The 17,054-nt window shown below is 47.2% G+C and overlaps 1 protein-coding gene across 3 annotated transcripts in view; it reads left to right on the top strand.

Moving 5' to 3' along the window:
- The window catches only part of ADCK1 (aarF domain containing kinase 1), a 104,034-nt gene that overhangs the window by 61,234 nt on the left and 25,746 nt on the right, over window positions 1-17,054 (top strand). For all 3 annotated transcript variants that reach the window (XM_084891640.1, XM_084891641.1, XM_084891642.1), the window contains 3 exons: window positions 1,085-1,243; window positions 10,512-10,670; window positions 16,816-16,932. In XM_084891640.1, coding sequence (XP_084747766.1) covers window positions 1,085-1,243; window positions 10,512-10,670; window positions 16,816-16,932 — 435 coding nt within the window. The remainder of the gene's footprint in view (window positions 1-1,084; window positions 1,244-10,511; window positions 10,671-16,815; window positions 16,933-17,054) is intronic.

Below are 17,054 nucleotides of genomic sequence, written 5' to 3'. Positions count from 1 at the left end.
AGGGGCAAGATCAGGCTGGCAGGGGAGAGCAGTTAGGTGCGAGATCAGGCTGGCAGGGGAGAGCAGTTAGGTGCGAGATCAGGCTGGCAGGGGGTTAGGGGCGATCAGGCCAGCAGGGGAGGGCAGTTGGGGGCAATCAGGCTGGCAGTGGAGGGCAGTTGGAGGTGAGATCAGGCTGGCAAGGGAAGGCAGTTGGGGGTGAGGTCAGGCTGGCAGGGGATGGAAGTTGGGGGCAACTGGCCTATAGGGGAGGGAAGTTGGGGCAACAAGGCCAGCAGGGGAGGGTCATTGGGGGCGACCAGGCCCACAGGGATTGGGCCTAAACCACCAGTCAGATATCCCCTGAGGTGTCCCAGATTAGAGAGGGTGCAGGCTGGGCTGAGGGACCTCCCTTCCCCCCATGCATGAATTTTGTGTACTGGGCTTCTAGTATCCATATGTAAGAGCCTGGGAGATACTGTGGTAGGTAATTACATGGGTTGATTATGCACATTTCTTGAACATTCTAGATCAGCAATCACCAACCTTTTGGACCTCACAACCACTGGTTGACGACTGCTGCTCCAAAGATTTCCTTAAACCAGTGGTTACCTTCCAAGTCTGGTTTGGCTCAGTGGATAGAGCGTCGGCCTGCAGACTAAAGGGTCCCAGGTTCGATTCCGGTCAAGGGCATGTACCTTGGTTGCGGGCACGTCTTCCTCTCTGTAAAAAATTCAATAAAATATATTAAAAAAACAAACAAATAAATAAGCGGTTGCCAACCTTTCAGACCTCATGGACCACCAGTGGTCTGTGGACCACCAATTGGTGACCGCTGTTCTAGATAGCACTTCTTTGGCCTTAAATGGAAGTGCTCAGGGCACCTTTGTACACGTGTGAGAACACATTCTTCAATGTGTTTTCTGTCTCCCACCCTCCATATGCCTGGTGCGAATCTCTGGCAGCAGGAGCTGGGCTGACATACAACTGACAGAAGAAAATCTGTGGTGGGGGCATCAAGCAGCACAGCTCTGGCCTGTCCGCCTGGCCCCTTTCACTGAATTCAGTCATCTCAATTGTTCCACCTTCTCTCTACTCTTGACAGATCCCTGATTTGTTTGTGAGCTTTGATGACACCCCTATGGGGGCCGCTTCCCTGGCCCAGGTCCATAAGGCAGTGCTGCATGACGGGCGGACAGTGGCTGTGAAGGTCCAGCACCCTAAGGTGCAGATGCAGAGCTCAAAGGACATTCTCCTGATGGAGGTGAGAACCTTCCCTTTCACCTGCCTTCCTCCTCATTCTGCGATCCAGGCAGTACCAGGGAAACTGGCCCCAGGCTGGTGGGTAGGTGTGGCCCTTTGAGCAGCAGTGGCAGAGAGGACGTAGCATGGCAGTGCTGTGACCATGCGACCCAGGGCTGGGTTGGTCAGTTTGTTCCTGGGAATGCCATATGGGTGGTCTCAGAGCACTGAACAGCCACTGGGGCCAAGGGGACCTCAGGAGGATGCCGTAAAAATGAGACGAACTAGAGGTGATTTCCTTGGGGGTGGAAACATTACATCTTAATTTGTTAAGTTATAATGAAAGAGAGCATGTGGACAGCCAAGGGATATAAAAATGACAGGAGAGCAAGAGGTGCCAGTTGGGTGGCTTGATGGGAACTGGAGGACCTACTTCAAGGTGGCCCACTCACGTGGCTGGCAAGTGGGTGCTGGCTGTTGGCGGGGAGCTCAGCCAGGGCTATGGGCCACGGCCACATGTCCTCTCCAGGCCATCCCTCCACGGTGTCTTGGGCTTCCCCACAACATGGCTGCTAGGTTCTCGGAGTGAATGAAGTTCTGCCTAAGAGAATAAGGCTGAAAGCCCATCCTAGTTTTATGACCTCGCCTTAGCTGTCATGCAGGCTGCTTCTCCTCACTCTATTGGTAACAGCAGGAGTCACGGAGGCCCCCTTTGAGAAAGGGGTGGGAAATAGACTTACTTCTGGATGGTTCTAGAGCATTAGAGTGGGAGATATCGTTGCAGCCATTTTGGAAAATACAGCCTGCCAGAATTACACGCCAAAGGGGAGTTGAATGAGTGGCACTCTAAAAAGGGCCTATTAGATTTGGTGATTTGGAGTGCTTGGGAGGAGCAAGGAGAGTGCGATGAGTGGGTGAAGGAGGATTGAGGCCCAGGGAATGGGGGCAAGTTAACATAGATTACTCTTCTCACGTTGCACCATCGGTGGTAGGGGAGAAAGAGGGGAGGTCAGTGCAGAGCCAGGATTAGAGGTCAGTAAAGGCAGCCATGGGACTGACAGCAGCAGAGAGAGGGATTGAAAGTCCAGGAGAGAGAAAGTCTCTCATAGGTATGGTCCAGAGGGAGACTCAGGGGACGGATTGTAAGGGTGCAGGTGGAACCACAGCCTTTGTTTGGAGGCTGGAGGAAAGTGGTCAGGCTGGGAACAGACAGGTGTATGGGGCAAAGGGGAAAATGAGGGAAAGGTGGGCAGCTGAGTTGTACCAGCCTGATAGCCTCTATTTTTTCTCTGAGGTGGGAGGCAAGACCATCTGCTGAGAAAGAGAGGGTAGGAGGTGGCTTTGGAGGCTCTAATAGGGGGGAAGGTTTGAGATAGTTGCTGGAAGAGAGCAGGATTGCTGAGTGGCCCTGGGAATCACCCTGGAAACCTAGGTTTTCTGGAACACCCATCGGTGGCTATGGAATGGCCATTGCTGGGAGGGACCGGGGGTCTTGGAGGATCTCTGGCTGTCCTGAGACCCAGCAGCTGCTCCTGTGTCAGGTGGGAACCTGCCTCTGGCCAGCCGTGTTGTCAGGAGGACAGTTGACACTTTTTTCTCTGCTCAGAGCCTTGCTGGCTCCCTAAGTAATGGTGGCCGTAGGGTCAATCACAATAATAGCAGTGATAAAGATTTGGCATCTTCTGGAGATAAGCATCAGATGCTTTTCTCGGGAAGAGCAGCCTAATGGCCATATGCAGAATACAAAGTGGCTCCTTCACACGGCTGAGGCCACACTGGGGCTGGGATCACAGGCAGATCAGAGTCCTGTACTCGCAGCCTTTAGCAGAGAGGCTGGAACTGAGGCCTGAGGTCACCACCTCCGTGAGCCATCAGCATTACTAACAGTACCAGGTGGCACTGCCTTCTCACTGGACACATCTCTGGTGGAAGTATTTGACCTGGGTCACCCTTCTCTGCTGTAAAGCTAAGAAGAGCCTGACTGGAAAGCTCATTTTATTTTATATTTGAAATTAGTGTGTGTTTTTTCTGAGTCCAGATCTAAAATGGGGCTTGGTTTTAGGAGTGACAATCCCAGAATGGTGCTGAGGGATGCTTGGCAGGAGAAGAATAATTTCTAGGGGATATTAGGGTCACCTAAACCACCAGAAACTTGGAGACAAAGGGCAGGCAAAGCCATTCTTTTGCACAGCCTTCTGTTGCTTCCTCTCATGACAGGTCCAGGTGTTGTAAGCCCTTATCCTTCCCTCCCACTGCCCACTATTGCTCATCTCTCCTTTCTGACCCAGTGATTGATCACAGCATGGCCTTGAGAGAAAGACTAGCTGATCAAAATAATGCATACTAAGGAGAGAGTGACTAATAGGATTAACCTATGGATATTTGCAGTTTAAGAAATCCTATATAATAAAAGGCTAATATACAAATTGACCAAACTGCTTAACGACCGGTTGCTATGACGTGCATTGACCACCAGGGGATAGACGTGCAATGCAGGAGCTGCCTTCTGGTGGACAGTGTGTTCCCACAGGGGGAGTGCAGCTCAGCTGGAAGCTGGGCTCATGGCTGGTGAGTGCAGCACTGGTGGCTGGAGCCTCTCCCGCCTCTGTTGCAGGTGGGCAGTAAGGAGCAAGGGTCCTGGACTGTGAGAGCCCTAGCCTGAGAGAGGGATTTCTGATTGCCAACTTAGGCCTTATTCCTGGGGCCTAAGACGGCAGGTGGACATCTCCTGAGGGGTCCTGGACTGCGAGAGGGTGCAGGCCGGGATGAGAGGTCCCCTAACCCCTGCCAGTGCACGTATGTTATGCATCGGGCCTCTAGTGAGTTTATAAATCCAAATGCATATCTGCCGTAAAGTCTACAAGAGTTAGGTTTTTGAGCATGAGGAGTGGGGACTACTGGTTGTATCATTAGGATATTGTTGGCCAAGGTATCAGAAAATTCAACTAAAAGTAGGGTAAATAATCATAACCTATATTATCTCACATTTCAAGACTCTGGTGGTCATGTCAACCTTTTCATTGTTGACTAATCTAGCACTTTGTGTGTTTTTTTAATCTTCACCTGAGGATATTTTTCCATTGATTTTTAGGGAGAGGGAAGACAGAGTGAAACAGAGAGAGAAATACTGATGTGAGGGAAACACAGCGATTGGTTGTCTCCTGTATGCACCCTGACCAGGACCCATATTGGGGGGAAGCCTGCTATCGAGGTACATGTCCTTGACCAGAATGGAACCTGGAAACCTTTGGTCTACAGGTTGACTCTCTATCCACTGAGCCAAACCAGTTAAGGCTTTTTGGTTTTTAAGGACCTAGGTTCCTTTGGTCTTCCATCTTCCATTCTGTCTTGTCCTTCCAAGGTAATGAATGCCCTTCATGTTCCCCAAATAGCAGCAGTAGTTTCTGCTATTACAAGTCAATGACATCTGGATGCCTAAAAGGTCCTGTTTCTTTTCTCATATTTCTTACAAAAAGGAGCCTCAGTAGAATCCCCTTCATTTCTCACTGGCCAGAAGTTGGCCATGTGTCCCAGCCTAAATCGGTCTTGGTGAGAGAAAGACCACTCTGATTGGCTTGCTGACCAATCATGGCTCACCTTGTAAGGTAAAGGACTGCCTTCCTTGAAGGACATGAGAGAGGCACATATTCGAGGTTCTGTTAGCCAGGATGGTGGGGGACATGGCTTTTGTGTTGGCACTCAATAGTGTGTGCTACCTTTGTGTTTTGTGTCTCTTATGAACGTGCCTCTCCTCTTGGGAGAAGGAGACAGCCTCTGGGGTAGACTGTTGAATGATGACAGAGAAAGTGAAGGCCAGCTCTCAGTAAATGGTGTTTGATGAACCGGATGATGTGGGTGACTTTGCACAAAAGAGAGAGGCACAGCCAAGGGTGTTTTTTGGCTTTGTCATTATCACCTGATATTGTCCCTTTAGTAGCTGGGGCAACTCTACTTCAAGATGCACGGCCAGTGACTCTTATTGATTTGAGTGGCTGTCCAGAGCCAGACTAATTAGGCCCAGAGATTGGAACAATGATTCAGCAGAAAGGGGGAACTGACAAGGCAGAGTCCACCCTTGGCGGGCTCCTGGCGGGCTGGCTTTGCAGCAGCTCCTGCCTGCCCACAATAGCAGGGAGCTCAGTTGCCAGGCGCACTGTGTTCTCACGGTTTGAGAGCAGGGCAGGATTTGGATGACCTGGGAACCAGGGGTGAGATCTGATCCCCACATTTCGATGGTGACAGCACCCTGATATGTCTCAAGATTCTGAGTTTGATGCTGACCACCCCCTGGCATTATCACCCCTTAAAGGCTCTATAACTCATGACCAGGCACCCTGCCCTCCGTGTACCACCCGTCCCCAAACATGCTCTTCAGTCTTGGGATGGGACTCTGGTCTGAGCACCAGAATCTGACCCCCATTTGATGCCACTCATCCCATCCCAAGGGTCCCTAAAAAGAAAGGCCTATGATAGTTATGTTTTTGACTTTTTTGAAACCACATTTTCAGGAAATGCTGCTGTCATCTCATTTCTTTTCTGAATGTGTTGATTGAACAGTAGGCTAGGTAATGTTTGTGTGTGGCACAGAGTCCAGCAGTTGATTTTATTTTTAAAGATATACATATATCTTTAAAAACCCAGAGATGTAAACAACCCCACGGAAACTTTTCTTCACCCTGTATTTCTGTTTTCTAAACAGTGTGCACTTTAGCAACTTATCAGAGCAAAGATAAGCCCATGAGCGCCGAGGTATTTACATAGCTTCGAATTGATTTTTGATCCTTGTCAAACACCCATTTTTACCAGTTTGGGTTTGTACAGGTGTTCTATTTTGTGTGCTCTTGCCCATAGAACGTTATTTCTTTTATAATATACAATAACTTGATAACAGGAATTCGCATTTCAGCTGCATGTTACAGTTTACAAAGCTCTTTTTATGCCTTATCACAAGCTTCCTATTGTATCAGTTTGTATTGTATTGCATGAGACAGGGCTGCATAAAGAAAGAAGGAAAAAACAAAAACAAAAAACAACAAAACCCCCAAACACCTGGGTCCAAGTCCTGAGTTTGAAATTACCAGCTACTGACCTTGAGAAAGACTTCAACATCCTGGAACCGGTTTCCTTCTCTGTGAAATGGGCACGCAAAGGATGAAATGAGGACCTACTTTATATGTGCCTTGCAGCACAGTGCCTGGCATGTAGTGGGTACTAAATCACACCCCCCCCCTCTTTTGCTATTATCAATAACAGTTAACTTTTCAAGCTTTTATGTGACTCTTAATTTTTTCATTATATTTCTGTGTGGCCTACAATTGATTTTCCCTTCTGTGAGCCAATGACCCTATAGGAAAATAATTTCATTATTCTATCTTGAAGGAGGTATTAACTGTTGAATATGCCTTGATAGATTCATAATGTTCCAATCCAGTAGAAAATTCTCAGGCATTCCAAAACTGTGGTTGCCCCAGATTTGGAGATAATTCCCATTCCCACCAAAATCTCAGAAATAGAACAATTTAATCCATTTGAATAACGCACTTGTGAACATATAATTATTTCTGGGGAGAGGACAAATCCTTTGAAATGTTCATTTGTTCATTCATTTATTCATTCACTGACTTATTCACTTGAATATTCAATAAACATCTGCTGTGTATTGAGTATGTGCTAGACACTGGTGAAAATATTGGCTGTTGGGAGAATTTTATGGAGAAAATACATTTTGGAAGAAAAATAAAAAAGTCAAATTGATAACAACACCTGTTTTATTTTAGTTGATTGCATCTGTTGTCAAAAAAGAAAAACTTAAGTGAATCTACTTAGGGCAGGCTCTTAAGAAGGGAATTGAATGAAAACAGAAGGTGAAACTGAGTTTTATTTATTTTCCTCAGCCAAGAAAAGTTTTAGACTTGGATCAGTGACTTGGACCAGACAATGCTTAAACTGACCCTTCTCCTCATCTCTTGAATTATGTGCAAAATTATGTGAGCATGTACATTCTGCTGGGCTTCTTAGCTGGCATCAAAATTTTAAATTGGTGACTTCCTTTAAGGAGGATGGTGTCCTCCTAGAAAACTAAGAATCATTGATTTCCATCCAAACAGACCTTTGTTTTAAAATAACCAAGGGTGCTCTGGCTGGTGTGGCTCAGTTGGTTGAGTGCTGCCCCATGAACCAAAACGTCACTGGTTCGATTCCAGGAAAGGGTGCTGCCCAGGTTGTGGGTTCGATCCCCAGTAGGGAGTGGGCAGGAAGCAGCCAATTGATGTTTCTCTCTTATATCAATGTTTCTCTTCCTCTCTCTCCTTCCCCTTTCCCCCTTCCTGTCTCTCTTTCAAATCAATAAAAACATATTAAAATAAGAGAGTAGCCCAGGGAGTAACTCACTCACCACCCAGAGAATTTAGTGAGTTCTGTACAATTTTTTGGGTTATGAATTATTTTGCTAATAAGTTATTAGCAATTAATATCAGTCAATAAAATCTTTGATTGCTTTTATGATTGACATTAGGTATTAATAAATAACCAATAGTACTACTAATAACTAATTATATAATTGATTAGTAACAGAAAGTCTTTAAAGTGCCTATCAGTGCTGTTTAGATGTTAATGCTCATGAAAAATTTCACAAATAACAGTGATCGTACAGTAAATGATGAGGATTTATTGTTTGGCCAGAAGACTCATTCCCAGGTATAGACTCAACTCGGTTGCATGTAACTCCCTGTGTATACTCATATCTGGCCCAGGGTCATTACCTAGGACAGTGGCCGGCAAACTTATTAGTCAACAGAGCCAAATATCAACAGTACAATGACTGAAATTTCTTTTGAGAGTTAAATTTTTTAAACTTAAACTATATAGGTAGGTACATTGTTATTAACTTAATTAGGGTACTCCTAAGCTGGCCTTTGCTAAAAACTCAAGGGGCCAAAGAGCCCCATGTGGCTCATGAGCCGCAATTTGCTGACCACTGACCTAGGAGGTAATCAGTAAATATTGAATGAACAATCGACCAAGCCTCATTGCGGCTCCTTCCCTCAACCCTACTGGGTGAGAACCTCTGGAATTTAGGTCAGAAACAAAGTCTGAAGAGGTTTCTTGCCTGAACTCAGAGCTCAGAGTGGAATTCAGGTGCCTGTGGTGACGTGTGTGCCCCTGGTCCAGGCCTGGGCAGGTTCGCCAGTTCTGCCTCCCCTTTGGTGGCTGCTAAGGGCCATCTGAGGGTGTGGTGACGAGATGCAGTGCCTGGAGCCTGCTGGGCCAGGTGTCTGGGTCTGGCACATGTGGCCTGAGCCTAGCTGTTGCCACTTCTCTCTGCCTTCCAGTTCCATGTGACACCAACAGAAACAAAACATAAACTAAACTGATTATCATAAGGTCACAGGTCTGGCCTGTGAAAGACTAGACAAGACTTAAAAGAAATTAGACTACAGCCGAATGCAATTAAAAAGAGTTTTGAGAGAAATTGAATATAATAACCCTTGTTTGATGATTATTTTAGACCAGCATCTGGTACACAGCCTAGGACTTGTCTTTAAAAGCAAAACCATTAATGCCTTTTAGTTCATGGCTCTGCTTTAGCTTTATTTCTTTTGTACCACTTGTGAGGAACATAGTGTTGGGCATAATATTATATAAACCAGGACAAAAGGAAGCACAAGCCAAGGCTCATAGGTGGGGCTCAGTAAATCCTCCTGGATAGACTGGCTGGTGTCTTAGGCTGCTGGGGCCGCCATAACAAAATACCATTGACCAGGTGGCTTAAACTGTGACATTTATTTCTCTCAGTGGTGAAAGCTAGAAGTCCAAGATCAAGGTGCCTGGACTATTCAGTTCCTGGTACGGACTTTCTTCCTGATTGGAAGACAGCTGCCTTCTCTCTGTGTCCTTGCATGGCAGAGAAAGAGTGAGCTTTGCTCTCTCTCTCTGCTTATAAGAACACTAATCCCATCATAGGGCCAATCTCCTTGACTTCATCTAAACCCAATTAGCCCCCAGAGGCCCCACATCCAAACATCATGCTGGGGTTAGGCTTTCAACTAACAATTTGGGGGAGGGAAGGGGCCACAGGCACTTAGTCCATAACGGTTGGAGAAGGTACCAGCGGGCCCATGGTTCCTTGATTCCTGCTCAGTGTCTTCCTGCTCTAGCCAGGGGTGGAGAGGGGTATCTCAAACTTGGACTGTAGTCTCTACCAAGAATTACTGGGAGGGTTGGTCGGTGGTCTCCCCAGGCCCGACTTTGAACACTAACAGAGGGTTTATCGGCGAGCAGGAGGGTTGCTTGCTGTGCTTCCCTCCGGGATTGCTGGGCCATCTCCCATGTCCCTGGCATCAACCTTGCCCACCCACTGCAGAGCCATGTCTGTGAACTTGTGAGACTGTCTCAGCTCCAGAGCTCTGGTGGTGAGGTGGCCTCAGAACTGAGTCCTTGCCCAGGGAGGGGTCGGGCATGCTCTGCAGATGCCACTGGACTCTGCTTCTCTGCCAGTGACATTTAGTTTCACATCATTAAACTGACAACGAAATGCCAGACGAGTCTTCTAACCCCTCTCCACTTTTCATCCTGTCCTCACTCAAGAATCCACCGTGAGGCCAAATGGCCCCAAATCTGAGCTTTTCATCCAGGTGGTCAAATCCCTTATCTCTTACTCATCTTATCTAACCTGTTTTCTCTTCCAGTTTGATTTTTTTTTAAATCATGAAATAGTTTAGATGTACAAAAAGTATAGAAAGTAACATTATACATACATGCTCAGGTGCTACGACTGAGCTTAAGAAATAAATAAAAGCACCGTGACAGTGCCAGCCCTCCGTAAACTAAACCGTGAAGACCTGGGAGCAGCGAAGACAGCAGTTCAGCGACATGCTTCAGAGCAATGGTTTTGGGGGCTGGGTGGACCCAAGAAGAATTCTGTTTCTGTGCTTCCTTACTTGGCAAGTTCAGAAAAAAAAAAATTATATAACCTCTCAGAACCTCAATTTCCTTATCTATGAAATGGGGAGATGATAAGAGTGTGCACTGTGTACTTCCCAGATTGTGGAGTAACTCAGTCAAGTGCTGAGCCAGTGCAGGGCACGTGGGGAGCGCTCAGCAAATGGTAGTTGTTGTTACTCCTGGTGGCTGGTGGCTTTTTAATCATCCTGCATCTTAGGAGCTGTTTTCCCACTCACCCTTACTCCAGGGGAGACCAGGCAGGTTGTCAACATTTAGACCAGGCAGGAGGACAGGGTGCCTTGGTGGGGCGTCAAGAGCTGACTGATGGGGTGCCTGGTGGATTTCAGGTGCTCGTCCTAGCTGTCAAACAGCTGTTCCCGGAGTTTGAATTCATGTGGCTGGTGGATGAAGCCAAGAAGAACCTGCCTTTGGAGCTGGATTTCCTCAACGAAGGGAGGAACGCGGAGAAAGTGGCCCAAATGCTCAAGCACTTTGACTTCTTAAAGGTAGGAGGGCAGGGCAATGGGGGCATGGTGGGAGAGTGCAGGGGAGGACTGGTCCTGGCCCTAAGGATCCCCCCTTGCAGGGCATGAGTGGCGGCATCTTCCTGAGTGATGTACATGAAAACCCTTGGAGGCAACATTATAGAGAAATACCAGCTGTTATTGTTGACCTGTCAGTCAATCACACAGATGTTTATTGAATGATCTACAGTTTCAAGACACTGAGTGCTGTTGTGGCCTCTGCCTCCATGAAACATGGGGCTATGGCAATAATGATGATGATGATGGTGATAGTAATAATAATGATGATGGTGGTGGCGATGATGATGATGATAGCTAATGCTACTGCACTCTGGCACTGTTCCTAGCACTTCATGTATATAATATTAGCTCATTTACTATATAGTCCATTCTGGTATAACCCAATATGTAAAACCACACAACAGACACCACAGGGCTTATAGAGAGAATAGATTATGCTTAAAACACTCAAAAACATGACCAGTGACATGGAAAATAAAAGAAGATAGGAACCTGCCCAGGAGGCATGGCTCAGTGATTGAGGTCACAGTTCCATTCCTGGTCAGGGCATATGCCCAGGTTGTGGGCTCGATTGCCAGTAGAGGGTGTGTAGGAGGCAGCCAGTCAGTGATTCTCTCTATTAATGTTTCTTTCTCTCTTCTCTGACATAAATTAAAAACATATTAAAAAAACAAACAAAAGAAAATGGGAACCTAATAAAGAGGGTAGCATAGTTTTACGCGTGTTAAATGGCTATGAAATACTGAAGACCACAGCATCATGACACCTGCTTTTTATTAAAAAAATTTTTTTTTATTGACTTTCAGAGAGTATGGGAGAGGGAGAGAAGAAACACCAATCATAAGAGAGAATCACTGATGGCTGCCTCCTGCAAATCCTTCCCCTCCCACTGGGGATAGAGCCCACCACCTGTACATATGCTCCTGACCGGAATTGAACCCGGGACCCTTCAGTCCACAGGCAGATGCTCTAGCCACTGAGCCAAACCAGCCAGGGTAACATTGTCTCAGCCTTGACATTCAAACCACCAGTTCAGTGAAAACTTGGCTCTCTCTGACAGGTAATAATATTAAGTAACTAGTGTGATGCTGTGGAGTCTAAAATAAGCCTCCACTTGCATATCCTATTTCTTTCATTCCTTTTTTCCACAGTGATTGAGCATTTCCGGGGCCTGTTGCTATTGCTAGGAGTTGGGCATATATAGATGAGTAAGAGATGGTTGGCTCCTGCCTGGGAAAATGACCTATCTAAGTGAGGGACAGACACACAAATGTGTTGCTGTGTACAGGTTGGTGATGCTATGTCAGAGACTTACTTCTCCATGTATCTGTGGATGTCCAAGAGGAAGGACTTAAATCCACTCTGGATATGCAGCGCAGAGGGGGCTTCCAAGAAGTGCTGGTTATACACGGGGATAGGCAGTATTTACTGAATGATCTTTCACTGCACCGAGCACTAGGCAGATGTGATGACAGTGAATTCTTCCAGCAACCAGCATCCCGTTTTGCAGATGGCAGTCTGAGTGGAGATGCTCAGGCTGCAACCCAGCTTTTCTGACTTTGACTCTGGTACTCGGCTGAGGACATTCTGTTGCCTCTTACCTGGCAGGGGTACTCTTCAGAGCTAGAACTATGAGCCAGACAAACAGAACCATCTCCTCCACGGTTCCCATGGAAACAGCAAAATTGTCCCCTGGCTGAGACCAACTGGCATCTGCCAGACCAAGACATGTATTAATAATAATAACACAAATTTTTGAGACGAAGATGCCAAATGGGTAAATAATTAATGTAACTATTTGACCTGCTGCTTCTAAAACCCGAACGCCATTCCTAAGACCGTGGTAGCGTTAAGGTTCCTGAGCCATTAATTTTGCCTAAACAAATAACAAGTAGGAAGCAAATTTTGTGTGCTGAACACCCAGTTCAGCTCTTAAAACTGGAGATAGATTGCTTTCGCACACTGGCACCCCATCACAACATCTGTGCATAATTAAGTCTCAGCAAAGAGTTTACCTCTCAGTGTGCATGACACCTTCCAGCGGGGTGTAATAGCCTCAGCCCCAGGCTGTAAATCTCCGGGCTTTAGACTCGGCCTGAATGCAGATGCCATGGTGGGGAGACGGGAACAGGGTGAGGAAGCAGCCAGGCTGAACGGTCAAGACCAGGGCATTTGTGGATTTGGCATCAGAGTGTGTGTGCTGGGGGCAGGGACAGGACAGGCAGTGAGGCCTGTGACTGACCTGGGAGACAGCTAGTGCAGGGAGGAGGGAGGAGCCTGGTAACTGCAGGGTTTGGGACAGGAAGAGATGGGAGTGTATGGGCACCATCTTTTGAGTAGGGCCACTCCAGTTATTTTCCTTTCAAAAACATTTTATTGAATGTATTGGGATGACACTGGTTAACAAAACTGTAGAGGTTTCAGGGGTCCAATTCTAGAATATACCCTCTGTATATTGCATTGTGTTCACCACCCCAAGCTGGGCCTCCCCAGACACTGCAGTCAAGCCTTGTTGGGCATCAGTGATTCTTTCTCACGGCTTTCTCAGAATCCAAAGACTCAGAACTGCTGATGGATAACAATCAATATTAGTTAAGCTTTTTACATGCTTATGCTGTTAGCCATTTTTAAAGTGCATTCTATGTGTTTATGTTTTAATATTTATAAAAGCCCCAGAAGGGAGATGCTGGTGCTAGCTCATGTCATCAGTGGGAAAACTGGGCCTCAGAGAGATGAAACCTTTGCCCAAGGCCACACAGCTTCCTGGTAAGGGGCAGAGGCAGCCAGCTTCAGAGCCTACACGCTTAACCTCTGTGCTCTTCTGCCCATGTGACAACTTGTGGGGGAAGATCTGAATAATGCTGCACTGCTTGTTCCATGAACCATGAACCCTGAGCTCTGGTTGTGTATCAGAACCACGGGTGAAACTGCAAGGCTGTCACATGGCAGCTGCTGGTTGTCCAGCCGCTGCAAGTTGAGTGCTTCTGTGTCCAGCACCAGGACTGCACACGTGCTACTTGGCAGTAGGGAGTGTTGCTTCCATTGTGATGGTCATCATGCTCTTACAGGTGGGGAAACTGGCCCTCAGAGAGGTTATAAAACTGGGCCTCAGCCACACAGCTTGGAGGAGACACAGCTGGGGCTCCGGCCCGATAGACTGGCTCTGAGACTGTGCTCTGCTACGCCGGGTGCAGGTGACAAGGGTTGCAGCCCTGGGTGAGGGGCAATGGTCCGGACGATCCAGGCCTTGTTTCATAGGTGCGTTGATCAAAGCACAGGAACAAAGCGGAAGCCAGACTGTGAGACAGGCCCAGGGTCTGGAGCTGGAACTTGCCAGAATCTGGGCTCTCTTCCTATGGGCAGGATTGGCCCCAGTGTGGAGGCAGGTGGAGACTACAGCAGCGGGACTTCCAAGTAGTCCCAGAATACAGAGGTCCTCATGGTCAGTGTGACCCTGCCTGTGGGGTCAACAGGTGCCCTGGTCATGAGCCTCCCAGAGTTTAGTTTTGTTGGGGCATGGAGGGCAAGTTCTTATTGCTGCTTTAAAATTTTCCTCTTTCATCTTTCCTGTCCTTGATAGAAGAAGCAGGGAAAGGGCCAGTGGTGCAACATGGGTGTCTGGGTAAAGTGAATTTACCCTTACACCCCAAACCCTCCTGCTCACATGGTGATTCAGGGGCAGTCTCCATGTCAAGCCAAGCTTCTCATCACGGAGCAGGGAGCAGGTTTGCATTTTGCGGTCATTTCCATGTCACATCGAGGAGGTTCAGTGTCCTCCCTGAGCTCCCAGGACAAATGCCTAGATCTCCCAGGCTTGATATGTCTGTCACTTCAGATCTAAACAGCTGAAGCAAGGATGTATTCTGCTGTGAGGCTGGGATGTTTGCACTTTGGCGGTGGTGGGGGAAAGGTGGAGAGGGGGGAACTCAGCACACCCATGACCCTGGTTGACAAGTCCAGAAAGTCTCCAGCCTTTAGATTCTCTTTCCATTGGTGGCTCTTTCATGGCTGTTCCATGTTGCCCAGGTGACTCAGATGGGGGTGTGACCACTGTCGGCAGAGCCCCAGGTGCTCACTGCCATGCTTCCATTCCAGACACACCGAGGGAAGAACTTAACCCCAAACATGTCCCCTGCGCTCAGAAGCCACGAACAACAGCAGCAGACTTGCACTTACATTTTTAAAGATACCTTTTGAAAAATGCCAAGCAAAACTGAATTTCAATTTCAGAGTAACTGAGAGTCACAGGTTTTCAAATGGCAAAAGCTGCAGGAAGGTAGCAAACCAGAATGACACCCTGATTGCAGTGGACCCTTTGTTCCAGGGAGCCGGAGCTTTAGGCTTGTGCGCAGGCCCCAATTATCCTCAGAGCTCCTTACTGAGAGGGGCAGGGACGGGCTCCTTTCTAATGAGAACCGGGATGCAGAGGAGCTAAGGGCTGGACTAAGTTACACAGTTATTAGCAGAACTAGGAACAGAGAACAGTTTTTATTTTTATTTTTATTTTTTTATGTCAAAGCTGCTCTCCTACTGCTAGATGAGTTTTTTGGGTTGGGATAAGGGAAGTACTTATTCCCCAAACACTTGAATTAGCTTTCCTTGTTTCTTTATTTTATTATATATATTTTTTTATTTTTAACTCACCTTAGGATATTTTTTTCAATTATTTCTAGAAAGAGTGTGAAAGCAAGGGAAGAGGGGGGAGAGAGAGAGGAAGAAAGAGAGAGGAAGAGAGAGAGAAAGAGAGAAACATGGATGTGAGAGACATATGGATTGGTTTCCTCCCGCATAAGCCCTTACTAGGACTGGGGAACCTGCAACCAAGGTATGTGTTCTTGACCGGGAATGGAACCTGCAACCCTTCGGTCCATGGGCTGATGCTTTAACCACTGAGAAAACCAGTCAGGGCCCTTGTTTCTTTATTTGTAAGTAGAAATAAACCCATCAACTTGTTGGGGAGACGTGGTGTGCCGATAGCTGGTAATCCTTCCTTCCCAACCGTGGTGGGACTGATGGGGGTCGCTCACTCACATAGCAGTCCAGCAACCCTTGGTGCAGTCCAGTCTCTTGCCTCTTCTTGGAAATCTCTTCTCTTTTTGGCTATTAGGTGTTTTTAGAGTCAGAGAGGATAGAAGAGCATATCAGTTGAGAATGCATTTGTCTACAGGTAATTGACAGCTCCTCTAAAGGATCTTAGACAGAAAGGATTTCTTTTCCTCACATAGCAAGAAGACTCACAGAAGTTGGCTGGTGGTTTAACAATATCAGGGCTGGCACCTCTGATTTCCTTGAACTTTTCCTCATGTTGCAAGGGGGCTGCTGCAGCTCCCAGTACCACACTCACTGTAAGATAAGAAGAGAAGTGTTTAAGAATCGTTGCATCATCTGCAAACATCCCTTTTTTTCTCTAGAAAATAAAAATCTTTCCAGACTTCCTACCTGACCTCTAATGTGTCTCATAGCTAGAACTGTGTCACGTGGCCATACCTATTGCGAGGCTGGCCAGGAAGTAGTTCGTATTTCCTGTCTCTAGGAAAGAGGAGGATTGGGAATAGGTGTTGAGTTAGGGTCTTGTAGGAAAGAGCAGGAGAAAACTCGTAACTTCCTGACCGAAAAATTGATCATCCAATAAACATGCATTTGTTCATACATGTTTGAACAATACACCAGTTGCACAGGCAGAGGGTTGAGATTCATGTCAGGAGCCTGAAATGGGCCTGGAGAGAGAGGGAAACGGCTTTTAGTGCCAACTCTTGCTCAGGTATGAGAGGTTCCCCACATTTTCCCCTGAGTCCCAATTTTAGTTTTGGCTGTTAATGTGCCTGGAAGGCATTAAAGAGGACAGGGAAGTCTTCTCTGGTTCCCAAGTGTGAGGGGTCTCTAGAGGAGGGGGCTGGGGCTTGGCTGGCGGAGGAAGGCAGCCTGGCTTTCTCTCTTGTCCTGTCTTTCCCACCTGCCACTGCTGACGCCCCTCTTAGGCCTTCTCTCCTGTTCCTGGGAGGAGTGTTGGCTATTGTCTGGTTCTCTGGGACTCTTGGTGGTCCTTGTCCCCTCCCCCTGACTCCCAGCCCCTCAGACTTTTCTGACCCACCCTTTCCTTTTCCAGGTGCCCCAAATCTACTGGGAGCTGTCCACCAAGCGGGTCCTTCTGATGGAGTTTTTGGATGGCGGTCAGGTCAATGACAGAGATTACATGGAGAGGAACAAGATCGATGTCAACGAGGTGAGGCTGAGTGCTCATGGCTTCTCTCACACAGCTAGCAGAAGCAGAGTTGGGATTAGAACCCAACTGCATGACTTTAGAGTCCTTCCTTGTCTGTCTTCCCATTTTCCTCCTAAGGATTT

The sequence above is a fragment of the Pipistrellus hanaki genome (genome assembly GCF_964339955.1).
Source record: "Pipistrellus hanaki genome assembly, chromosome: 1".
Taxonomy (NCBI): Eukaryota; Metazoa; Chordata; class Mammalia; order Chiroptera; family Vespertilionidae; genus Pipistrellus; species Pipistrellus hanaki.
Note: the sequence above shows the minus strand (reverse complement) of the source record. Positions and strands in the feature narration are given on the sequence as shown.